Source organism: Chelonoidis abingdonii, chromosome 17 (genome assembly GCF_003597395.2).
Source record: "Chelonoidis abingdonii isolate Lonesome George chromosome 17, CheloAbing_2.0, whole genome shotgun sequence".
In the NCBI taxonomy this organism is placed as follows: Eukaryota; Metazoa; Chordata; order Testudines; family Testudinidae; genus Chelonoidis; species Chelonoidis abingdonii.
In genome coordinates, this window is record NC_133785.1 from 18,904,246 (window position 1) to 18,929,847 (window position 25,602).

The 25,602-nt window shown below is 52.0% G+C and overlaps 1 protein-coding gene across 2 annotated transcripts in view; it reads left to right on the forward strand.

The window, feature by feature from the left end:
• PLXNA1 (plexin A1) overlaps positions 1-25,602 on the forward strand; it is a 284,958-nt gene that overhangs the window by 26,394 nt on the left and 232,962 nt on the right. The window contains exon 2 of one of the 2 annotated variants that reach the window (XM_032784344.2): positions 3,635-4,983. The exons of the other annotated variant lie outside the window; for it this stretch is intronic. Coding sequence (XP_032640235.1) covers positions 3,811-4,983 — 1,173 coding nt within the window. The 5' untranslated portion in view covers positions 3,635-3,810. The remainder of the gene's footprint in view (positions 1-3,634; positions 4,984-25,602) is intronic. 2 annotated transcript variants of the gene reach the window in all.

Consider the following 25,602-nt stretch of genomic DNA (forward strand, 5'->3'; position numbering starts at 1 on the left):
TATCATTAGGCTGTTTGGAGTGGGCTTCTCCTGCGGGTGGCAATTCGAGCTCCCCAGGAGGGTGAATGAGCACTGTCACATGTTAGCTGTGCAGGTTGAATGAGGGACTCTCTAGTCCTTTTGTACAGTGACCCCATCCCCGGGGGCCCCAGAATCCTTTGCTCTGGTTCCCTTGACACCTTGAAGGAGGCATCATGGGAATCTGCTGAGTGGTGTAAGAACCAGGCTGATGTCTCAAGGAAATCTGCTAGCAAGTGGCTGAGAAAACCTGACTCCCCAGAAGATGGGAGCCAGGGAGTGGGAGGTGGCAGGATCATGCCCCTGGATGACTGGTGGGAGCTGGGAAGGAAGTTGTGCCCCCAGCTGAGAATGAAATGACTCTGGGTAGGGAGGGTGGGGGTCTTTGCCGCTGCTGGTTTCCTGCCTCTGTCCCGGTAATTGCTGGGTTCACCATGCAAGGTTGGATTGCTGTCCTTTTAGAGTCTGTCTCCCCACCTCCTCTGCTGGCTGCGACCTGATGGTCTAGAGCAAGGTGAATCCCTGTTCTTGCTGGATGTGTGGTCTGTGGTGGAACATAGCAGTCTGACAATCCTCCTGCCTGGGGCGATATTTCCTGCCTATGCCACTCCCTGCTGGAAATCCTAGGCATCCCCACCGGTTGTGCCAGGGTATTCTCTGAGTCAGGGATCTCAGATGGGGGGTGTCTCTTTTTGTCCTGTTACAGCCTTTCAAACTTCTTGCCTGGGGGGGTCTGGAGGAACAGAAGATTTAACACCGGGCTGGGCACCTGGACATCCCTGGATATTTGGTTGGGGCAAACAAATCCCAGGGGCTGATCGTACTTTGCACCTACAGCTCCTTTCATTGAAGGATCTCAAGGTACTTTATAAATGTTAATCCTCCCTATGCAGTGGGTCAGTGTGTTTACCCTAGTTCTATAGACGACTGAGAAACTGGAACACAGAGAGGGGGAAGTGCCTCCCCAAAGGCCATGTAGCAAGTCAGTGGCAAAGGCCCCCAGAGCCCTTACTCCCAATCCTCCTGCTCTAACTCCAGCCAGGGTGTTCTCCTCTCACTACATTTGGCACCATTTATTTCTCCCTTCATTTGTGAAAGTCTTTCTCTCTCTGTCTTTATAAAAGTAACATCTCTTTAATGACCAGCCATTCAGCACATTAAAGTCCAATTAGGTAACTGGTGAAATGCAATGAAAGCTTTGTAGACTGCCTTGCACAGGCTGGGGAAGAAGGGCCCAGAGGCACTCGCATTGTGGTGTTTTCCAGCCTCTCTGTTCAAGAGGGGACTGCTTTTGCAGCGTGGTGGGTGTGAAATGCACAGCTCCCACAGCATGGGGCTGAGTGCGAGGTCACTGGTGAGTTGTTTTCCTGTCTGGGAAAGGGACTGCTGGATTGCCATCTTGGGCAATGGAAATCCTCTGTGTAACTTCAGCAAGGGCAGGTCTCCCTCAGGAACTCCCCCTGCCACCGAGCCTTCATTTTGCTCTCTGGGTGTAGGCCCATGGCCCATTTTAGTCCTTAGCAATCTCAGCAGAGAAGCCAGGAAGGGAACTGGTTTGGTGTTGGTTAGGCGGGTGGGTTTTGTGAGGTACACCTGTCTCCTAGAGCTCAGGCAGACTCGCCAGCTTGTTTCATGGGGGACTTCTTCAGATAGTAGCAGCCTTGTCAGCACTGACTAGGCTGGATTTGAACTGAGGTCTTTGAGGGGACTCTACTGATTGGTGCCTGTGCCTGAACCATCCCGTCCCCCAGTCTTGCAGCTAGTTTAGATAAGAAGTGAGACAGCTGGCTGTTCAGAGGAACCATGTGTGGTTCCCCCGTGGCTCCTGGGTGGTAAACAAACTGCCACAAGGACCAGATTTTAAAACCCACAATGAATTGGGATGGAACTGCCAGGGCCGAGGCGTGTGTAGCTTCGTGTCACGGTGGGAGGTGTCAGGCCCCAATGAGTGCTCCTGTGCACTGTGACTGGCTGTGCATGTGGCCGGCATGAAGGGCACGTGTTGGCTACGCCCCATGGAGGCACTTGTGTCTGTGAGCCATTCGAGAGTGAACCGTGAGCATGCTGCCTGCCATGTGTATGTCGAGACGCTGCACACTCCCTCTGGCAGCTGAAATGATGGGAGCATTTACACTCTGTCCCCTCTGCTGCAGGCTGGCCTGTGGCTTCATGTCCTGATGGAGAGCCAGGCTGATTCTCTGGACTAGTGATGCTGAGGCTGAGTGCTCATCCACCCTGGGAAGTGAGTGCTTGACAGCACCCAAGAGCAACCTTCCCATGCCTGCTAGGGAGTGTCAGAGCATTGACAGGCTCTGTAGGGAGCTGCGTTCTGCTCTGGCATTGTGGGAGTGATGGTGGCTATGATGTGAGCCAGCAAGTGTCAGGGTGGGGAAGCAAAGTGTCCGTGAATGCCCGGAGGCTCACTGGGGTGGTTTTAGACTGTATTGTGCTAATCAGCTCTCGGCTCGTCTCCCTTCAGACAGGAAGCTATGGTCTCTGTGCTGCTGGGGTGGGGGACGAGGTGGAAGGTGGGCGAATGTGGCTTTCTGTGATGCTGCACCCCGCTCCCCCTGTCATATGGTATAATTCCCAAATCTGAACCTTAGCGTCCAGAATTTGGGTACCAGCATGAATCCTCTAAGCTTAATTACCAGCTTAGATCCTGTAGTGCTGCCACCAATCAGGACTTTGAGTGCCTGATGAACTCTGGTCTCCCAAAACCTTCCCTGGGGACCCCAAGACTCAGATTCCTTGAGTCTCACAACAAAGGGAAATAACCCACTTCCCTTCCCCCCTCTTCTTCCGTAGAGAGAGAGATAAACACAGAGAGCAGATTTTCCCTCCCCCCTGTCTCTCCTTTCCCTGGAGTCTTATACAAGATAACCAAAAGATCAATTAGATTCTAAAAAAAAGGGAAAACTTTAATAAAAGAAGGAAAACATAAAAATTGTCTCTATAATCAAGATGGTAAATATACAGGGTTTTTTAGCTTATAGACAATAGAAAGAAAGCTCTCTCCAGCAGAAATACAATTTAAGATACTTCCAGCAAATACACATTAAAACTACACCAGCCAGATACACAGTTGCAAATACAGCAAAACAATTAAAAAGACTATAACTGCCTTTACTTACTCACTATTCTGAATAGATGAGAGACTGTAGCAGGGAGATTGGCAGAAACCTGGTTTCACCGCTAGTCCCGTCCAGGACCCAGAGAGAACAAAGCCAAACCCAAAAACTACAAATAAAGGCTTCCCTCCCTTTGAGATTTGAAAGTATCTTGTTTCCTGATTGGTCCTCTGGTCAGGTTGTTAACCCTTTCCAAGTGAAAGAGACATTAACCCTTAGCTATCTGTTTATGACACCCTCCCATTGCATGTGGTTGTTGAATGAGGGGAGTAATGTTCTGTAGGAGATGAATGGAAGGGGCGCTGCATTGCCATGTACAGAGATGGAAGCCCTCTAAGCCCCCAGAGGGCTGTGAGAACCAAAGCCCCAGAAATGGAGAGTGGCTAACAGGGGGCAAGAGGGTGGGCGAGGAGCCCGAAAGGCTTAATGTTATAACTTGAGCTGCAGGAGGGCTTGCCTAACCCTGTTCTTGTCTTTCCCTCTAGGGCTGATCAGGCTGCCAGTGTCCACGATGCCCTGAATGTGGAGTCTAGCAGAAGCAGAGGAGATCTTGGCCCTGTAATACCCCCTCCCCTCCCCACACCCCTCTATTTTGGGTTGGCTTCTATTTATTTTGTGGCTAGGTTTGTGCACGGCCCTGGTCGGATGTGACACTGCTGCAATGTGGCTCCTTCGGCTCAAGCACCACTTGTCCGTTAATATCTGGACTCTTCTGCTTTTGGGGAGCGCCTGGCTACCACTGGCAGAGGGCACTCTCAAGTCCCCCTTTAGGACTTTCTCTGTCACAGACTGGAGCTTGACACACCTGGTGGTCCACAACAAAACTGGGGAGGTCTACGTGGGCGCTGTCAACCGGATCTACAAGCTCTCCAACAACCTGACGCTGTTGCGTGCCCATGTGACGGGACCAGTGGATGATAATGAGAAGTGCTATCCGCCCCCCAGCGTCCAGTCCTGCCCCCATGGGCTGGTCACCACCAATAATGTCAACAAGCTGCTGCTGGTGGACTACTCAGGGAACCGGCTGATCGCCTGTGGCAGTGCCTCCCAGGGCATCTGCCAGTTCCTGCGCTTGGACGATCTCTTCAAGCTGGGGGAACCCCACCACCGCAAGGAGCACTACCTCTCTAGTGTAAATGAGTCAGGCACCATGTCGGGTGTCATCATTGAGGTGCTTAACGGACAAAACAAGCTCTTCATTGGGACGCCGATCGATGGGAAGTCCGAATACTTCCCCACCCTCTCTAGCCGCAAGCTGATGACCAACGAGGAGAACGCGGAGATGTTTGGCTTCGTCTACCAGGACGAGTTTGTCTCCTCCCAGCTCAAGATCCCCTCAGACACGCTCTCCAAGTTTCCCACGTTCGACATTTACTACATCTATAGCTTCAGCAGCGAGCAGTTCGTCTACTACCTGACCTTGCAGCTCGACACCCAGCTTACCTCGCCTGACTCCACAGGGGAGCAGTTCTTCACCTCCAAAATTGTCCGCCTCTGTGTGGACGACCCCAAATTCTACTCCTACGTGGAGTTCCCCATTGGCTGCATACGGGATGGCGTCGAGTACCGCCTGATACAGGATGCGTACCTCAGCAAGCCTGGCAAGGTGCTTGCCAAGCAGCTGGGCATCTCAGAGCAGGAAGACATCCTCTTCACTGTTTTCTCCCAGGGCCAGAAGAACAGGGTCAAGCCACCCAAGGAGTCCGTCCTCTGCCTCTTCACTCTGAAAAAGATAAAAGACAAAATCAAGGAGCGCATTCAGTCTTGCTACCGAGGGGAGGGAAAGCTGTCACTGCCCTGGCTATTGAACAAGGAATTGGGTTGCATCAACTCGGTAAGTGGCTGCGTAGCTTTAGCTGAGGGGGGCTGCTTCCCGGTCCGGTTGATCCACTTCCGTCACGGTCACCTGGCTGGGCTGCTGCCTGCGCTGATAAGCTGCTTGTCTGTTGTGAGAACTATTGCCAACGGGGCGGGGATGGGAGCGCAGGCTGATGCAGGGTATCTAGTGGTATTCCATGCTGAGTATGGAGCACGAGGTCGTGGCTCTGTTGCGGGATAGTCACTAGGTTTTGGTTTAAACAGGTATTTACCAGTGGATCCAGGCGTGTGTAGTAAATGCTGCTCCCATTGGTGATACAGTGGGCCTCAGCTCTGCCCCAGTTTTAGCTAGTGTAATGCTGGGCAGAGGGCTGGGAGGGCAAAAACACCACCAGAAAGTGCCCAAATCACCCAGAAGCTTTTTTTGGTACCCACCAGATTCTTAGGTAGGCGAGTGCCTGGGGACCTCTTTCTCCTCCTTGTTCCATGCTGGCTCTGGCAGTCCAGGTCTCCTGCTGGGACGATTGTACCAGAGCTCACAGTGATGCACCATCCAGAGCCTGGGGCCCTGCTAGTGATGCTGAACCGTCTCCAGTTTTGTGGCGAGTGTAACAGACACCCTAGGGCCCAAGCAGTGGGATGGTGGGAGGCGATACCCTGCAGTGCAATTCCTGGCTGCATACAGTACATGGAACAGCTGACTCTACTGCAGCATGTGATGTGGGGCTGGGAAGGCAGGGATGGAGTTGGGTAGGTGCAAACAATAACTATTCCCCTCTTCGTCTTTTGCAGTATTGACAGATTTGATTCCCTCCTAGGGAGGGTGTGGGGGGCTGGGGCAGCTAATCTTCCTGCAGATCAGACTAATAACGTGCTTCAGAGAGCTAACCTTGGCGATGGTGGATTAAAGGGAGCGCAGCCTGCCCTCTTCAGGCACAGGTGGCTCCTTTCCCGCTGGTCGATGCCAGCGCTCAGAGTGGAGATGGCTGCGGCTCATCATGAGAGCCCCTTGCAAATGGCGTCCATGGCTTTTGGGATGGTCAGAGAGAACCTCCAAAGCAGCTGTGTGTGACTGAGAACACAGGGGTGGGGAGGAGTGGAGAAGGCAGAGTCAGAAGGGCGTCCGGCAGCCTTGTGGGCTGCACAGCTTCATTCAGCGTTCGGCGCAGAGGCTCCTTGCTGCCTGCTTCCTGGCCCTTGTTCATTCTAAGTGCACCTGTTGCATGCCCCATAGCATGAGTTGGTGGGAAGGGAATGTGAGAGTATCTGACCCCTTAATTTCTGCCCTCAGGTCCCGTTTAGAACAGCTGATTGCTCCGGTCAGCATGTTCACAACCGACCCAGGGCGGCTGGATTCAAACACACTCTGCTCCTGCTGGAAAATGATCATTCCTGCGAGCTGCTGGCTCTGTGCCAGGGGCTGGGTCACACAGCCAGACCCTGGGCCCTCGCTACAGGGGAACCTTGCTTTTGGCAGACTCCAGAGAAATGATCTGCCTTTGACATGTGACACCCTCTCCTCTCTGTGATCCTGTCAATGCCTGGTGCATGCTTGGCCCATTCAGCCTCTGTCAAGCCTCTCTGTGTCTTCCTGTCCTTGCGCTCTGTTCTCATCCTCCCCCACCATGGTATAGGACTGTCCCTGAAGGAAGGCTTTCCATGTTGGCTGCTCCTTACCTGGTCAGACCTGTTCCACCGACTGATGGAGGCCTGGAAAATCTTCCTGTTCCGTTTCTTTTTAGCTCTTGGCAGCTCATTCATTGCTGAGCATGCTCGTAGGATGTGCTGAGAGTGGGAGCAGGTCAGCTCCTGTCTAGATCCCGTGGTGACAGTTCCCTAGTTCTTGCCTGGGCAGTTCCCAGAATTTGTCGGAGGGCAGAGTTTCTTTCAGAGTGGTTCAGTGGCTCCTCCAGTTGGGCACGCTGGCCTGCCTCTGTCCTTAGGTCAGCATGCAATGAGATAGCATAAAGAGGGTAGGTCCATGTGCAACAAAAACCTAGGATTCTCATTCCTCTGCAAGCCAGGCTGCCAGGCCATGGGAGGTGCCGGAGCATTGGGAGTGGCTGACTCCTCCACTTTCATTCAGGGCACATGGATGGGGAATGGCAGAGCATGGGCCGCAGCATGTCCTAGGTGTGAGTGAGGCACTGCGAATGCATCTGATATCAAAGGCAGTTAGCAGCAAACCATTGCCCCTGGGGATGTGGGAGCATGCCAGGGCTGTAATCTCTGGGCTGCTTTTCCCAACCTAGGGAAAGTCTCTTGCCTGTCCCAAGGGAAGCATTTCCCACCGGCCGTTGCTAACACACGAACGCGGCTGCCGGCTTATTGTCCTGTTTTGCTGCATGAAGTCTGTGGCAAGGGGGTGCTGAGCCTGCTTGGTTTATAAACTATTGCTGGCTTCTCTTCCAGATGATATTATAAAATATAAATGGTCACAGGGAGGCTATTTCAGCTACTCGGGATGATGGGAGTGTAATCTATCCCGGCATCTCTAAACTGGCATGGCCTGGGCAGCCTCTCGCAGCGTTGGGTAAAGGCTACAGGCCAGATCTTCAACAGGGGGAAATCAGCTGAGTGCCACTGAAATCAATTTAGCTACACCAGTTTACCCCAGCTGAGGATCTGGCCCAGCCATAAACAGGTGTATGACTTCACTGGGCTATACACCTGCTTACACCAAGGCTGAATTTAGTCCCCTGTCAGTGCTAGCGTGGTGCAATGGTTTAATGCTCTAGCCCAGGGGTAGGCAACCTGTGGCATGGGTGCCGAAGGCAGCATGCAAGCTGATTTTCAGAGACGCTCACGTTGCCCAGGTCCTGGTTACTGGTCTGAGAGGCTCTGCATTTTAATTTAATTTTAAATGAAGCTTCTTTAAAAACCTTATTGACTTTACATACAGCAATAGTTTAGTTATATATTATAGACTTATAGAAAGAGACCTTCTAAAAACGTTAAAGTGTATTACTGGCACACGAAACCTTAAATCAGAGTGAATAAATGAAAACTCGGCACACCACTTCTGAAAGGTTGTCGACCCCTGCTCTATCCTCTCTCTTTTGAGGCCTGGGCTTCCAGACTTTGCTAGATCACCATGAAATGACTGGTTTCAAGCTAGTCCAGGGTGGGTATTTGATCAAATAACACAAACTGGCCTGGTTGGCTTTCCCTGATCAAGGGAACCCAGCTCCAGAATAAGGAGGGGCACCTGCAGGTTAGGACAGTGGGGCGTTGGCAGAGTGGTGGTATGATCCAACCTGGAATATCTGGGGGGCTGCAGGCCAGCACTGAGAGGGGTTGACAGAGCTGGGCTTGTGGATAGCAGGAGGGCTGTAAAGCTGCATGAAGGGAGCTTGCCCTGCTGTTTCATGCTCTGGCCAGCAGAGCCTGTGCCCTGAGTTTTCCTAGAGCAGCTCCTGTGTGCCCCTTGTGCTGGAGTCTGTGTGGGATTTGTCTTTTCAAAGCCATTGTGCTGTGCTCAGAAAGCCAGAACACTAGGGCCCGGTGGTGCCCTTCTTCCAGGGAGCTTCACTGTGAGCTACTTATTGCTGGCATGTCAGGGCATTAAGGAATTCACAAGGAGCCTCTAAATAGTCCCTCGGCCCCCTAAGTCCCACTCTGTGGAGCGTGGCCATCTGAGCCCCTTCAAGGGGGAGCCAGCCATAGGACAGCTGTCCCCGCTGAACATCCATTCTGATTGGCCCTTGGGGGACTGGGGGGTGCAGCAGGAGCAATGCCTGAGTGAGGGCCTCCCCTTGGCTTAGTACCCAGAAGGAGTAACACAGAGGGAGTCTTTTTTTGGCCCGTGCTGTTTCTCAGGTGCCCTCTTGCAGGTCAGTCACCACAGGGATGCGGGGCTGTCCTGTGGGAGTCACCTGTCTTAACTGCATCCACCTGGAGTGCATCGGCATCCTTGTGCAATTGTCCCAGGCAGCCCCTCTTTTGTCCTCTCCCGAGAGCTCGGAGGGAGACAGCTAACAGCTGCCTGACAAAGTAAAGGGTTTGCTGTCAAGAGCACTGGGTTCACAAATCTGATTTTGGCTTCAAACTAATTCAATTCTGGTGGAAAATGATGAAATCGTTACACTGCTGCCTGCTGGGTCATACAACTGCTGACTCCCGGAATGGAGCTGCCTGCCTCCCTCTCTTGCTGTGTCTCTCGATCCCCCATTCCCTCTCTCTTCGCTGCCCTTGGCCTGCACAGCTGTCTTGGGGACCCAGCTGTGCCTCAGAGCAGCTCTTCTGTTCCCTTTGGGCTTTTTCTAAGCAATATGCTGAACGAGAGAGACAGAAGTGTAAGGAAGGGAATGTCACCTTGTCCCTGAGTTGGTGGTATGTGTGTAGAGAGGGTGGTTGTGCCACTCAGCCAAAAGGGTTGATGATGCTGTAGCCAGGTCTCCTGCTGGATTGGCACAGGGTGGCTGGTTTGATATATGAAATGAGCTGTGCAGAGGGATGTTCTGAGCATCAAAGACTTCAGCCTGGGTATGGGTCTGCATGCAGAGCTAGATCTTTAGCACTATTCTGAATCCAGACGGCTTATTTCCCTGGAGCTCCCTGATCTCTGCTGGGCAGCGTTAGTGGGCTCCGAGGTGCTTACTGGCCCCTCAGGGAGCCTAAGCAAAGTGTGCCGTGCAGATGAGCATTCAAACTGCAGCTGCCCTTGGCCTCCTTGTTGGTAGATGCAGCAGAACAAGCAAGGGGCGAATTGGACATGGATGCCGAGCTCCCCTCTCTCTCTCTGCTGCTAGAAGGCCCTGTCCTGTACCAGTGTAGGGGGAAGCAAGGCAGCATGGGTGTTTGTGGCTGTTCCTACTCTGCAGATTACTAATTCCTGTGCTGCGAAGCGTCTCTGTGAAACGTTAAGAAGATGGTCATTAGTGGATCCCTTGAGTCTCTTTCTCCCAACCTCTCCCCTTTCACTCCGTCTCTTGCCTTGGCATGGGGCTAACAAAGAGAGAGAGAAGGAGCAGAGAATAAACAAGCCGCAACACAGCCGTTTGCTCACAAAAGTAACAAGCACACAAGAAAACCAGTCTGGCTGGAAATGGAGCCACAGAATCAGTTCTGGCCAGTTGTTCTTCCCCCAACTTCCCTGGCTTCTTTGCATCCTTGCCAGGATCCAGCTTGTCTTTGGCTGGCTGGCTCAGGGCAAATTCCTGGTCCTTGGGGAATTGAGAGCTGATGGCAAGGCTGCCCCTGTGTGTGGCCTTTGAACCCTGGGTGGGAACAGGATTAATTTCCCCCACTTTTAGGAGAACACAACACAGATTGGAAGCAGCCACTCCCCTGCCTGGGGCTCTGATCACACCACATGTCCCAGGCTGAGCAGAGATGGGCTGAGTCAGGGCTTGAATGGGAGAGCTCTAGGGAGAACTCAGAGTGCTTTGAGAAGCGGTGGCTAGTAACGCATTGAGTAGTGCTTGTCTCTGTGAGCCAGCACTGAGCTGCTGTCCCAGCCTTCTGCAGGAGAGTGCTGCGTTGCTGAAGGTGCCTGAGATGCGGCACTGAGGTCTTGATTTTTGGGCTCTTTAATGGAACTTTATGGAAGAGCAGGGATGTGAACATTGCTGTCCTGGCCAAAGTCCAGCTCAGGTAATAACTGCGTTCCTAAATCCTACTGCAGGTTCAATTAGATGTGGTATTCTTCACTTCCTGTCCTAAATGGTTATGCTGCTGTGTGCTGTTAAACAGTTCTCTTGTTCCACCCCCGCAAGTGGCTGCATTTCTGCAGTAGTTGAATGATCCCTGTGCATATAGCTCATAAATCAGTTTGTAGAATGCATTGGAAGTTTCCAGGATGAAACACCTATCCATTATCATAGTCAGTACCGGGGGACAAAAGGGGGCATCAGTTCAGCTAAACACCCCCCTTCGTGGGAGTTGTGGAAAGAGTATAAGTTACCAGGTACAGGTTACTTGATGGTTTCTGGGTGCCCTCTGCTTTCCTGAAGCTCCAACAGATCAAATGTGCCTTGTAATGTGTGACAGCTGCTATCTTGGCTAACACCACAGAGAGAACCCGGGACTGCTAGAGCTACAAGCATAAGTCTCTCTAGCTTGAGCTAAGGAGCCAGGCTCTGCAGCTGCTGTCGGTGACAGACTCCCATCTTCTGTGTATCGGGCACAGAAGGGGACACACAACACACGTTGACCAGTGGCTTACATAGACATTCCCTTCACTCTGTCCCGGGCAGCTCTTGCAGTCCCACCATCGTTTCATTAGCATTGGCAGGCAGGGTTTGATTCTGTTTATTCTCAGGAAAGCTCAGTGCTCTGATGATGTCTAGATTTTGGTGAAATCCCGGTTGGGTGACTAGTCTCAGCTGGCTGTAGGCTAGGAGTTCAGTTAGAGGCCCCCCTCACATCCCTTTCCAGCCTTGTGGAGGATATATCCCAGTGAGGGGAAGAGTGTAACCATCCTGTGCCATTTAGTGGTGAGAGAATTGAGTAATTGTTCCCCCGGCTACAGGAATTGGTTCTCCCAGTGTTCTTACAGGGCGTGAGCTCCTGCAGGAAACCAGTCAAGTAGGTAGGGGTGTGTGTGTGTGCGCACGCGCGCTCACCATTGTAGTAATAGCCACCTGTCCCAGACCTGGACTTTAGCGTCCACAATCTGGTCCTGTCCCAAACCTGGACTTTTGCGTCCAAAATCTGGGGGCTTACCTGAAACTCCTCCAAGCTCACTACCAGCTTGGATATTCTCGCTGCCACCAACTAGGACTATTGGGGGTCCTAGTATGCCCCCCGAGTCACCCCAACGTTCCCCTGGGGACCCCAAGACCAGAACCCTGGATCTCTCTCTCCCTCCTCTCCAGCTTCCCCCTCTTTCCTGGGTTAGCCGGTGCATATGCTATGCTTCACTCCTTGAGTACACACCGGAGAAGCAATCTGCTTCCCCGAGGCTAGGTATTTACCTAGTCAGCTCACTGAGAAATTCCCCCTCCTCTTGTCCTATAGCCTTCCCGCCCTGGACAATAGGGAGGTGAGACACCGAATTTGGGCTTTTCCCTCCCCCTCTGCCTCACTAGAAAAGAAACTTCACAAGTTTAAAAAGAAAACTTTATAGAAAAAAAAAGAGAAAATATAAAACAATAATCTTGCATTAAGAAACTCAATACAGGCTCTTGCTTATAAGAAAATATGAAGAAACAGTCTGATTTAAAAGATAGCCTGATTAAAACCAGTCCAACAAATCCACATACATGTAAATACACACCAAAGCTCATCATGCCGAATTACTTTGCTTCCTCGGGTACTCACAGATGTGTAGAGAAACTTGGGATGAGATGCAGTTAGGAGAAAGCTTGTTAACTCACAGTCCGAGAAAATAAAACAAAGACACAAGCCATCCACATCTATTTCGCTACAAACACCAAGCATCCTCATAGCGAATTGCTTTGCTGGGTTCCTTTGTACTCACAGACTTTTGTATTATAATATTTGAAATTTAAGATGGATGTTAGGAGGGGAATACCTTGCTTTACTCACAGCCGAGAAATACAAAAAAAAGACCCGATATCAAATTTCCCGCCCCTGCCTTTAAACAATCCAGTTCTCTGATTGGCCCTCTGGTCAGGTGTTTGGTTACCCTTTCCAGGTAAAAGAAACTTAACCCTTACCTTACCTATCTATTTATGACAACCATGACAGGGAAACCTGGCTGCTCTAGCATTGGGATTATGATGTGAGCTTCTGAAGGGTTCAGGTAAAACATGGAGGTGTGGGCTGCTGCATTCCAGTGCCAGCACTGCTTGTGCTAGAGAGCCCGTGAGGATTGTCCCTCTGCTAGGTTCTAGGCCTGACCTCTTGGGTCTGGAGAAATTCCCTCATGTGGTTTGCTTTTTCAGGCCAAGCAGAGGAGGGGGCACAACAGAGGAAGGTGCTGCCAGATCTCAGACTGAGCCCTCATCACCTCACTTCTCTGCTAGCAATACCCAAACCACATCCTCCAAAGTGTGCAAAACCAGTAGGTGTGAATCTTCTCATGCACCACTGAAATGCTGCCTGCTCTGGGGCAGGCCATGGGAGCCGATTAAGGGCAGCACAGCAACGCTCCACACTTGTCAGGAATCAAAGGGTAATGTCTCCAACTGATTCTATAGGGTTGTTTTCTAAGTAGGCTGAATCGAGGTGCTTGGGTCGGAACCCGAGACTCTGGTGTTAATGTCTGATTGGTGTGAAAAGTGCTGCTCCTAGTCAGGATTTCTGGTATAAAGTCTCCTCTGGAAGGCAGAAGAGCCAGGCTCTATGGCTGCTGCAGGCAGGGGGGATTTCTCTTCATGGGAAGGCCCTGTCAATCAAGATTATTCTCCTGACAGTGGAGGGGGAGGGTGGGGAGTGGGGGGAGTGGGGGAAGGGCTGTCTCATGATGAACCTCACTCCTTTCCTTTGAACCCCTCCAACAGCTTTGTAAGAACTCTATTCATTGTGCTTCGGCCTGTTCAGAATGAGGCTTGGTGCATGACATCTCATACGGCAGGGTTCAGAGAACAAGGGTGAAAGGAACTGTAGGGGGATGTGGCTTGTGGATGAGCTGCCCTGTTCCTTCCCTCAGCTGAGTTCCCAGGGCATATGGCCATGGCATCCCCAGTGCTGCAGCATCCTTGTGTTTTGGTTCCAGCTGCTGCAGCAGCAGCATGAACTTTTGACTGACTAATCCCCAAGTGCTGTAGGCCATCAACGAGCCCACGCTGGAGCCAGGCAGAGAGGCCGCCAGACTTGGCTGAGCACTCGGAAGATGTTAGCGGTTCCTCCCCAGCGCTGAAGAGCCGAACAAACTTGGCTGGGGAACTAATTCCATCCTGTCTGTTTCTTTTGTTCCCCTGCTGGGACCAGGAATTCATCTTCTGAAAGAGGCAGACCTGGAGCAGGAGACTGCATTGAGCAGGCTGTGAGGGTCTCAGCATAGCTATCTAAGCCCCTCTCTCCCTGCCCCATTGCTGCCCTCCTCCCGTGGCCTCTGTAGGACCTGGGGAGGGCCAGCACCTGCAACAGAGGGATGAGGTGGTTTAGTTCAGACTCTGCGGGGTGAGTTTAAAAACAGTCCAGTAATGGCTGCGATTGCCTGCATGACTCTGCTAAACCAGCTCTAGTCAGAGCTCAGAGTGCCTATTAACCTCTTCAGTGCTGGATGAGAAATCACAGGCTCCCTTAGACCCGCACGTCTGAACGTTCTGCTTCACCGCTCTGCCGGGCAAACTGCCATGGGTATATTTGGTTCTGGTTATCTAGACCCTTCTACCATCCAAATGTCGGTGGAATTTGATCACCTCACTGACCAAGGTACCTTCACAACACGTCTCCAACATGTCTCCACTTCCCAGAGAGGGAAAAGCCCTGAGTCAGAGTGTTCAGCCCCAGGCTTGAGTGCGTTGCTGAATCAGGGCCTCTATGGATTGTTACGGTTCGTACAGGAAGCTTGTGGCAGACGTAGGAACTGAACTCTGATCTCCTTTCTTTCAGCCCAGTACTTCAGTCACCAGAAATCCTTCCATGGGCTGCCAAAGAAGGGGTTAATGTTGCTGCCTGACTGAAGGTCTCTTTCTCTGCACAGAGCAGGTGGGGCATGGCTAGCTGCAGGGTGGGTTTTCTCCACCTGTTGCTCTATCTGCTGAAGTGCCTCATGCCTGAGGCGGCGGGACCCTGTCTGGGGGAGGAGTTCAGATTCCATGGGCCCATTTGAGTCCTGGCCTCTCTCCGGAGCCTGCTGATGAGGGGGAAGTTGTTGCTGGTTCTGATGAGGGTGTGTTGTGATGTAGACATTTGTGCTGCTGATGCTGGGCTGAGATAAATTCAATCATCTTTCACAGGGGTCACACAGCAGAGATCAGAAGGTAGCAACTTCCATTCATTGCTAAACCTGGGGCTAAACTCAAACAGGGGACTTAGATGTGAAAGAACTGGAGTCGCAGTCCCCACTGCCCCATGAAAAATTTCCTCCAGCTTCTCTCGGATTCTTCTGTGGGGATTAGATTGCCTATGAATTTTGTGCATGGGATGTGAGTTTCAGAGAGATCCTGTCTGGTTTCAGTCCCAGCTCCCCTTTGCCTAATACTCACATCAGTTTATGCTCTGTGAGGTTGAGGTAAGAGGGATACATGGTTCTAGACTGAGTACCAACAAACTTCTCTGCTCTGTTACACAGTCCTGAGCTGAATCCTGGCCTCCAGAGGCAATGGGCTGATGCTCTCACAGTGTGTAACAATGTCTCACCTCACGCTCATTCTCCACTATTGGCTTTTAGCTTTGGTTTCGCTATCAAAAGACCCCGGGGTCTTAAAGTTCCCCCAGCAGACGTCAGGAAGCCAGGCACTCAATGGCAGCCAAGGGAGAACATTTATAAATGTTAACTGGCAAATTACTGGCCAATTAATAACACTAAATGGCATGAATCTTGCCTCTCCTGTCTGCTCCCTCATTGCTCTGGTAAGTGGGCCTGAAGGGAGGCAATGATTCGGCGCGTCGGGGAGACGGCTACTTCCTGCCCTGGCTCAGCATCTGCTTTGTGTGTGTCTGAGGCCAGGTTGCTGTATCTCGGGCTCTCCCTACTGTAGGGTGGTTTCCTGGGAGAGTCACAGTGCCACTAAAATTTGCCTGCCCCACCCTTTGTACTGTCTGGGCCTTTTGGGGGGGATGAGGGTTGCATTGGTGGAAAGTATGGGATTATCATGCTCCTGGAGATTGGATCTTCTGAATATCTACTAGCTAGCTCTCCATACACCATGTCCCTGCCTAGATGTCTCTGCTGTGCCCTTTCTAGGGGTGAAGGGTTCCGTCTTCCTGGTTCATCCCTTTCCTTGCGTCTCTGCTGACACTGTCTGCTAAGGACCCAACTCGGGTGGTCGTTTCTGTGATGTGCCCACCAGTCCCACTAAGAGGTGAACTGAGATCCTGCCAAGCTTGTTTAGTATTGGGGCCACTGAACATCCTGACACAACTAATTAACCTATATACCCCACCCCTACCCCCCAAATGCCTCTAGTGCCAGTCCATGAGAAGAGATGCCTCTCTGGTTAGAGTCTTCCACTATGTCAGTGGGGCCTTCATTCACCCCAGCTGATAAGGACGGAGCTTGCTGGAAAGGCGATTGTGTCACCCTTTGCCAGCCATGCTGGTGTGAAGTCTCTTGTTACTCCGAGTGTTGGGTATGTGCTTTAGTAACTATATGAGGTCAGGCAGTGTGCGTGGGTGAGTGGTAATCGATCCTCATACTTGAGGCTGGTCAGCACAGTGGTCAGGAAGGAAATTTACTTGCTCCATGCAGCATGATGCAACTGGCCATATATATATTCCCCTGACTTTTATCTGAAGAACCCGGCAGTAGCCATTGGCAGAGGCCAGACTTGATGGACCAGTGTCTGGATCTGTTATGGTAACTGGCACCATATCCTTCAGATTGCTTCCCCTATCCGATTTTACTCAGTCTGGCCTGGCCTTGCCATGGTGTCTGCCTAGCGAGGGAGTTTGCTGTTAGTAAGCTAATTGTCGGTGTAATTATTTATTGAGGCGGTGTCGGTGTTGCCATAGTGGGCGGACGCACGCTCCATGGAGCCCGGAGCGCAGCGGTGCAGCTGTATTTGTCGTTTCCCAGAGTTTGTTGAGACAAAGCAGAGAGGAGTAAACACCATAAACATTTATCCTCTTGCATATTCAGCAGCAGATGAGGTTGGGGAAGCTGCAAATTGGAGTGCAGAGAGCAGTGTGACATGGAGATTGCATTGGCTGTGAGGTGCTGCCAGGACTTAAATACCTTCATTGGTTCCGCTCCAGTCTGCCTGGGACTTAAGCTTTCCATTCACCCCTTCACTGCTACCTGCTATGCACACCGTGAGGCAGAAAGAAGGGCTCAAGGGGCTCTCTTCATGGGAGAAGATGCACTGGGGGGAGCAGGATGTTGCATCGGGGAAGAAGTGACCTGTGATTCTGGGCTGCAGGAGGGGACATTGCCCTGTCAGTGCCTGAGTCAGGGTGGGCTTCCCTGAGTCTTGGAAGCTGCTGCCCTAAGGGGGCTGAATGCACCTAGGGACCGGACCAATCTGTGGTTAGGAGCAATGACCAGATATCTCTTTCTTCCTTCCTTCCAGATATCTCTTTCTTGGAATAGACTGTGCTTTTGGGACCGGGTGCCTGAAAGGCTGATGTCTAGGGGTATGTCTTGGGGGGCTGGGCAGTGGGAGCCTCCCATTGCCACTAGCATATGGAATCGTATAAAAGTAAATATGTCTCCTCTGTGTGTGTGTGTGTGTGTGTGTGTGTCCCCACCTGTCCTCAGTTGCTGAGTCCTTCACAGCTTCCCCTACGAGCAAAATAGCCAAGGAACCCCAGATGCTCTGCTGGGGCCAAAGCCTCTGCTACTAAATTGCTCCTGTCTTCCTCCACAATATCGATTGTTCATTAGGCCTCAGTGATTCGCTGCTTTCTCAGTGACGTCTTCCTTGGTGAGGCTGAGCTGTGGGGCTCTTGCCCCTGGGCTCTGGGGCTTCTGTCTCAGCCCCCAGAGAACCAGTCCCTAATGTTCAGTTATTCCAGCCCTGATGGAGGTGAGGTTCTGGTCGAGGTGTTGGGGAAGGATGTGGGCCCGTGAGCTCAACTTGGTTTATCTCTGGAACTATGTGTTTTCTTGCTGCTGCCTCCCTGATGTTTGCTGTGTGAGAATGGAAAGGAGGAGACCAGCACACCATTCTACTAATAGGCAAGGTCCTTCGGTGTTCAGATTGCATGGGGCTTTTGAACCTCTCCACTCGCTTTTCAGTATATTGAGTTGAGGGTTGTTAACTCCCCACTATGCTGCTGATCCCCCGCCCCCACTGGGATGAGGGCTTAGGTAGTGGGTATAACAGTCTGCCTCCGGGGGGCCACTGACACAGCCCTCTTTGGGAGCCAGTGAGGCCTGTGTGCAAGCTGTGTGACTTTTCTAGAGGAATTTCTTGCCTGGGGAAGGGGAGATAGAAAGGCATGGAAAGGAGTCAACTTGTGACCACGTCCTAAACCCTGACGCTCCAGCTAGAGGAAGTCAGAGCTGCTGTGGAACCGAGTCACAGCTATGAACTGCTTTGCACCCACTGGACTATTCACACCTCTCTGTGCTCCCCACTGCTGTGGTGCTAGCTGTGAACTGCAGCAATGGTGTGAGGCTCTGCCTCCTGGGTCACCCATGAGGGCTCCTCTGTGGGCTAGAGATCCTGTCCCATTGTCATGCTGGAATTGCATGCTGCAGGCATCTTGAGAAAAAGCAGGGAGGAACCTGGCCCCAAGGACAGCAAGTCAAACAGGAAGTGAAAATGAATGGCTCTTTTAAACAGTGGGCTTAGAGCAGGGGTCAGCAACCTTTCAGAAGTGCTGTGCCGAGTCTTCATTTATTCACTCTAATTAAAGGTTTCACGTGCCAGTGGTACATTTTAACGTTTTAGAAGGTCTCTTTCTATAAGTCTATAATATATAATGAAACTATTGTTGTATGGAAAATAAATAAAGTTTTTAAAATGTTTAAGAAGCTTCATTTAAAATTACATTAAAATTCAGAGCCCCCCGGACCGGTGGCCAGGACCCCGGCAGTGTGAGTGCCAGTGAAAATCAGCTCGCATGCCGCCTTCGGCATGTGCGGCATAGGTTGCCTACCCTTGGCTTAGAGCATGGCCATCAGTGGATGGCTGTTCAGTGTCCCTTCCCCGGGGGTGTTAGTGAGCTGGTACTGGACTGCACACTGACCTTTGGGGAGTCTCTTGTGAATGCACTCTCCTTGTCCCATGCTGTGTGAGTGCCGTACTCTAGTATGAGGTGATAGTCCTGGAGGAGCTGGTTTTTGAGTTGGGTTTGCTATCTGCCCCCTCCGGATCCACTTCTCAAAGTTGAGGAGCTCAGCGCTTTCCCCATATGTTACACCTGTGCTCTATGGATTTATAACCTCCCATGGACTGGAGCAGGTTCTGAGCCCATCCCTTGCCAAAACCTCTCCTCTAAATTCTGAGCTGCAGATGGAGCCTCTCCAAACAGAATCCTTCAGAGGCCCAAATGCCCCACTATGCTCAATGTGTGTCATTCAAAAAGGCGCCTCTGCTGGCAGTGTTTGACTTCATGTGCTCCATGCCTGGGCTGGACTTGGTGTGAGTGCATCACACCTGGAGGCTCCCTGAGATTGGGCGCTGGAGAAAAGTCCAGCTGGGCCGTTTGCTGGGATTGCGGAGTGAAGGCGTCAGGCATGCAATGCTCTGCTCAGCCATTGCCCCACCCAGACACAGGGGGCTGGAACAATTTTTATAGTGGGGTGCTGTAAACCCTTTATATAATGGAAACCATTTCAAGCCAGGGTGTGCAGCAGCACCCTCTGCACACCTAATTCCAGCACCTATGCCCACATTGGGCCTTGTGGATAACTGAGCTCACCCGTGCCTGGCTGAAAGGCTTCAGTCGTTTCTCTTCAGTCCCCATTCCCCCTCCCTTTCTCCACATCTCCCAGAGCCTGGAACCCATGGTCAGAGGCTGTTGGACCAGGGGTTGTCATGGCAACACCTCTCCGCCCCCGAAGGTGAAGATAGAAGCAGATTTCACGGTTCAGGGAATTTCCCAGTTCCTGACCCCTGTTCCCTGCTGTCTCCCCCACCCCCCGCATCCCCCTATCCCTGTCATCCTCTCTTAGCACCACATGGCTGGGCCTGCATCGGAGGTTGGAGGGGACATGGCACAGACACTGTATGTTGAGTGCAGAAACCTGTCCTTCCCCTCTCCTCTCAGTGTTGTGGAAATGAGAGACTGACACAGAGCTGCAGCAGAACCAGGCAGGTTTGTCGCAGAGGTCTAGGATCTGGGAAAGGGGCATCCTAGGGAGAAGGAAAAAATGACTCCCATCAGGGGCAGGTCTGGCAGAGATGGCACAGGCAGAGTCCAGCTGTCGGGGGTGAGACTCATTCCTTTCCCCGGCTCACCTGCTGCCTCTTCTGAGCATACTGCCTTTTCTTTTTGTTTGTTCACAACATTAGTGAGTCTGGGGGAAGGTGATGGATTGGCAGCCACTGCATGGGAACAGCCAGGGAGAGGCAGACACACTTCCTCCATACCCCACTCCCCTTGCTGTTATGTTTCAGACCTGCCCAGGATGGCCCCTGTAGGGGAGAGAAGGGAATTTGGGCTTCTTGGGTCTTGCTGTCATTGAGGGGGCCAGCCAGCTGTGAGGAGAACGGCTTTTCTGGAGCAGATATCTGAGTCAATAGGAATTGGATTGAGAGCAGCATTTTTGGGCCCGCAGGCCAGCTGTCCAAGGGTGACCACTCTGAATCGTCACTGACCTAGGGTTGGATCGGAGCCGGTGACCTGAAGGTGAAAGGTCCTGTATCTTTTCTCCTGGTCTGAAGTGGCAAGGAATGGTGCAGATCAAGAGGGCAGGGCTGTGGCATTGGTTCTCCAGATTAATTTACAGATAATTTCTTCTGCCTCTCATCAGTTGTGGAACAGCAACACAGGTTGCGGTTCAGTGCTCTCCAAACCAGGCTTTGGAGCAGAGCCTGGAGCAGGAGCGCAGAGCAGCTCCGGAGCAGTGGAGCTGCAGGATTTTGCCTGGAGCTGGAGCGGAGCTGGAGCACAGCTCCAAAGCCCTGCTCCAAACGGAGTGTGTGTGTGTGTGTGTGTGTGTGTGTGTGTCTGTCTGACAAAACCAGGCTGCATCCTCTTAGCTCTGCACCAGTTCTTCCCTCCATGTGCACTGATGGTGATGCCTCTGTGCCTTCCCACCTGCCTTTGGAGGCCACCAGGAACGAGCCCTTTACCAGGAACTGCCTGCCTCTGCTGCTCTCCCATCTCCCTGGACAGCAGCTACAGCGCTTGGTGAAAGGAGTGCTTGGGAAAATTGCCGTACATTTGTGTCTGCCAGTGCTGGGCACTGGCTGAGCCGCAATGGCTCTTGGCTGCTGTTCGAGCTCCCTTTTGAAAAGACTTCTCCTGAATCTGCAAACGCAGGAGAGTGTTTAACCAACAAGGCTGCTAGCTGATGCTGGCAGGGGATCTGCAGTCCAGCTGCAGCTGCCAAACCTGCAGGGGCTCAGCGGGGGGCATGATGACACACAGGATTCTGTTCCCTTCCTCCCACGTGGGAGCATTGCCTGGCTGGCCGGATGCATTGTGGGGAAGTTCAGCTTCCGCTGCTGAAAGCACCAGGCAGACATTGCTCCAACTGGCTGTGTTAACTCCTGTGTCCCTGAAGGGAGTGTACTGCTGGGCTGTTAGCCCGTGAGCTTGAAGCTTGCTGCCTGCGGGGACAGCATGGACAGCAGCTTCTCAACTGTGCTGCCTGCTTTCAGCCCTGGAGGTAGAGAAGAGAGTTCAGCCTCTGTTGCCCACTCAGTCCTTGGCCTCTCTGCTGTGACTGCCAGCAAGAGGACCAGGTGGTGCCAGCAGTGATGGTGCCTTATGTGAGGTGGCTGTTCCTGGAAACTGGGCTGAGACCGATCAAGCTCATGCCGCTGGGAAGACAGCAGATAGGATTCACTTTGGGTCACTACCATCCTTGGTTAGTCACCTGGAAAGGAAATGTTTAATCTCATCTCTCCCTGCTCTCAGTGATGTGAGCCAGTTTTTCCCTTGTTAATGTGGTCTCGTCACCTGGGCTCAGCCGTTTGGGGGATCGGTGGAAATTGGGAAAGGGATGGGGTATTATAGAAATGCAGAGACTTACCCAATGTCCTGAGTGGAAAGGGTAGGAGCAGCAATATTAAGCAGTGTGTTTCCCGGAGCCTTTGGTATGTAAAGTGAACCTGTTTGTTTTGACAGATCCTTGGTTTCGGAGTGTGCAAATGGTGGTGTCATTGCAGGAAGGTCCCGGCATGGCATCGGGCGGTTCCTCTTGAGTTCCAGAGTGGCCCTTTCCACTTGATATCCTATTGCCGGTGCTGTGGTGTTGTGCTAGCCTGGGGTTTTCTCTGACCACTCCAGTGGTCCTGACAGGCTCAGTTTTAAATCGGAGCAATCTGGAAGTGGGCTGTGGGAGAGGGAATGCTATGTACCCTTTGGTACCCCGGGCAGAAGTTGAACCCAAAGATAGGGAGTGTCTGTGGCAGGGGTGTTGGAGGATGACAGCAATTGTGTCCCTAGCTAAAGGGGCCTGGCGTGGTTGGTGGCCATAGGTTGGGGCCAAACCTTGCAGGGTTTGCTTGCAAGAACAGTTCCAGTGGAACCACTGAGGCTATAGTACTTGCATGGGGAATGGCTCACTGGGAAGCTCAATGATGTTGGACTGTTAAATGCATGTCCTGCGTAGTCTCTCTGTCATGTTATTTGTTGTGGAGCAGGATGAGAGAGCTCCTTTGTACAGATACTCGCTCCCCGAGACGGTGAGAGATTAGAGAGCCAGTATTGTGAACTGGATGGGCCCAGGGGCTGGTAATTGCCAGCCAGCTGCCCCTATGTCAGCAGTGTGAGGAGACATTTTGCTGTGGCACCATAGATTGGACTATTACATTGGCCAAGGGGGCAGCTCTGTCTGCTCCCCTCTGCCGTCGATGGGTCCTGGCACTGTCTCTGATAGATGCTGGTTTGCAATGAGAAAAATAGCTCCTTAGCCACTCAAGCACGTCCTAGGCAGATCAGAAACTTGCTTTTCACCCCTCCTTCCTCCATTCAGTTCCTCTCTTTCTCTTTCACTATGTCATTCAGCCCCATCTGATGCATGAGATCTGTAACTGCAGGCAAAGCATGCTCCATGATAAGCTGTTCAGGGCCACTGGTGTGACAGGGGGCTACTCCTGACTTTTTCTGCACCCAGGAGCCATAGATCCCCTAAATACAGCCACTGAAAATAGCCCTTATACATTCCTCTAATACCTTGCCAGTGCAAAACACTCTTTGAACTCTGTATAGGAATCATCTTCACCCTCTGCTGAAATGCCCGGCAGCTTAGGACAGGAAGTGAAGAATGGGGTGTCTGTTGGAAGCTGCAGGGGGAATGTACGGGGACAGAGCACAGCCTGTGTGTGTGTGTGGATTGCAAACATATTCCCCTGATTACAGCTCATTGAGATGCAACATTTCCTTTCTGAGAGTGACCTGGGGGTGTGGAATGGGAAGGTGAACAGGTGTGGAGATACAGAGCGCCAGACCCCCTGAAGGCCTCTGTACAGATCCAAATGAAATTGTGCAACTGCTCCCCAGGACTACAATAAAAGCCAGAAAGTAGAGTTCCTACACTGAGGCACTCACGGAGACGTGGCCTCTGCTAGCAAAGGTCTGGTGCTTCCTGGTTGACTACAGGCAGGGCTCATGATGACATTGTACCCCCCTCATGACACTAGATCTGCTTTGAAAGGGGGTTTAGAGATTGTTGAAACCAGCAGTGAGGGGGTTATATGGAAAGGAGCCTTGAAGCCAGACTGAGCCACGAGACCCTGTGGGGAATGTAATTAGATCTGGGAGTTGCTGTTGCTTGGGCTCGTCTTACCTCCCAGGCTCAGTCTTTGTCTTAAAAAATCCAATCCTGTGAAGGCCAGTTTTTGCCTTTATGCAGTGTTGTAATGGGCCAGGTCTGCACGCACAGCTCCCCCAGCTCTGCTGGAGTGGGGCCCTTGCTGGGGCGGGTCAGCTGCCTGGACCCTCGCACTGAATTAATATTCACTCTCCTGGCTTTGGAGCTCACTGCAGAGAGAGGCAGGGAGCCAGTCAAGCTATGGGCTCTAATCACTGCTTGCCCACCCCGTCCTAGGAGCCCAGCTCAGTGGGAGGTAGGCAGCCAACCTGGTTTGAATGATGATGGGATTCCCACTCCTTCCTCTCGCAGTATTTCTCTGGCTAGAAGCTTGGGCTCAGTGGTGGGTTTCTAAGTGCTGCTCCAGACATGCCTGAGGCCGGGACCTCTCTGCTTCACTCTCTTCTGGGGGCTTGGATTAGGGAGGTTATTAGGGAGCAGGGTAAGGCTGTTCCAGGACTCAACTTCCTGATTCAGAGGCCTGGTCTACACTACGTGTTTAAATCGATTTAAAGAGTGTTAAATCGATTTAACGCTGTACCCATCCATACTACAACACCCTTTATATCGATATAAAGGGCTCTTTAAATCGATTTCTGTACTCCACCCTGACGAGAGGAGTAGCCCTAAATTCGATATTAACATATCGGATTATGGTTAGTGTGGACGGAAATCGATGTTATTGGCCTCCGAGCGGTATCCCACAGTGCACCGCTGACCGCTCTGGACAGCAATCTGAACTCGGATGCAGCGGGCAGGTAAATAGGAAAAGCCCTGCCAACTTTTGAATTACGTTTCCTGTTTGCCCAGCGTGGAGCTCTGATCAGCACGGGTGGCGATGCAGTCTCAAATCCAAAAAGAGCTCCAGCATGGACCGTATGGGAGATACTAGATAGCTACGGAAGAGGTACCACCAGTGCACTGCTTCCGACATCGACGATCTAGCCTCGCCATGCGAACGCACACGCCTGCTTGCCGAATTCCTGTGCCTCGTGTGGCCACATGAATCGATTCTCCCAATATCCAGTTGTTATAAACTGCTTTTACGCTCCAATTTGATACATATATGCCATACGTGTACACTCGACCAGAGCACTCTCCTCTGCTTACTCAGTTCGGTTGTTCACCTCCACAGCGGCCACCCCCCCTATGTAATAATACTTGCCTTCCTCAGGGGACTGAGCTGTGAGTGGTCCTAGTTACAGACGGTGTGGGCTTATTGGTCTGCTCTTGGATCACATTTCGTTAAGGAAGTGTGATGATGGTGGATCTCTTTTCGGAGCGATCTGTGCGCTTCCTTAGGTACGCTCCCTGGGAGATTGTGTGGCAGGATTACGCCTTTGGAGCGGTACGGAGGAACGATCAGATCATTGATTAAAGAGTTTCCTATGGTTCTTCACTCTGGGTCTCTCCGTTCATCCCCCTACTCAGCCACGCTCTTTGAACTTGCTTTTCCGTGATCCTTTGTGCAGCTATATGACACTTAGAGGAGATGCGCAACCCTTGGCCTCTGGTCACCGCGGCGTACTGCAGTGGTGAGACGGTCTGGCGAGTCTGCTCTTGGCCTGGGAAATGGACGAGTGCAGCGGCGAACCTCCGACTGCCTTGTTAAAACTACTGCATGCCTCTGTCTGCTCAGACTGAGAACTGCCTGGCCGACATCAAGTGATCTCTTGTTCGTTGAACCGCTATTTACTGAGGTGAGTTTTGAGAAAGTATACGCTTGCTTAAAGTAAGAGCATTCGGATGCACGTCTTCTCATGCAGGGCCAGATCTAAGCTTTATTCACCGGACTGATTTGGGGCTGTGAGTCTGGAGAGCTTGTTTCCTGCAGGGCTGGACTCGGCAGGGGCGATGCAGGTCAGGAATTGGTTCAGGGTGCACTAGCAAAGAGGTGTCTCGGTGTGGGTTGGGAGCTAGGGGCTGGTGCCAGTAGGTATCTTAGATTTCAGGAAGGAGGGGTATTGAGGGAACTGCCAGGTGGGAGCAGGTGCTGGGCAAACGCTGGGATGTTGTTGGCCTGTCAGGTGTGGGTGTGACGCAGGGCGATTTACCGCCAGTCTGTCGATTTTTTCCTCCTGTCCAGCCCCTAATTGCTCTTTCATGGGCCAGGCCCTCAAGTGGTGGAGGGAAGGAGGGGGATGGGTGTGGAGGGGGTCTTTTGCCAGCTGCCCTGGGAACTGTGTG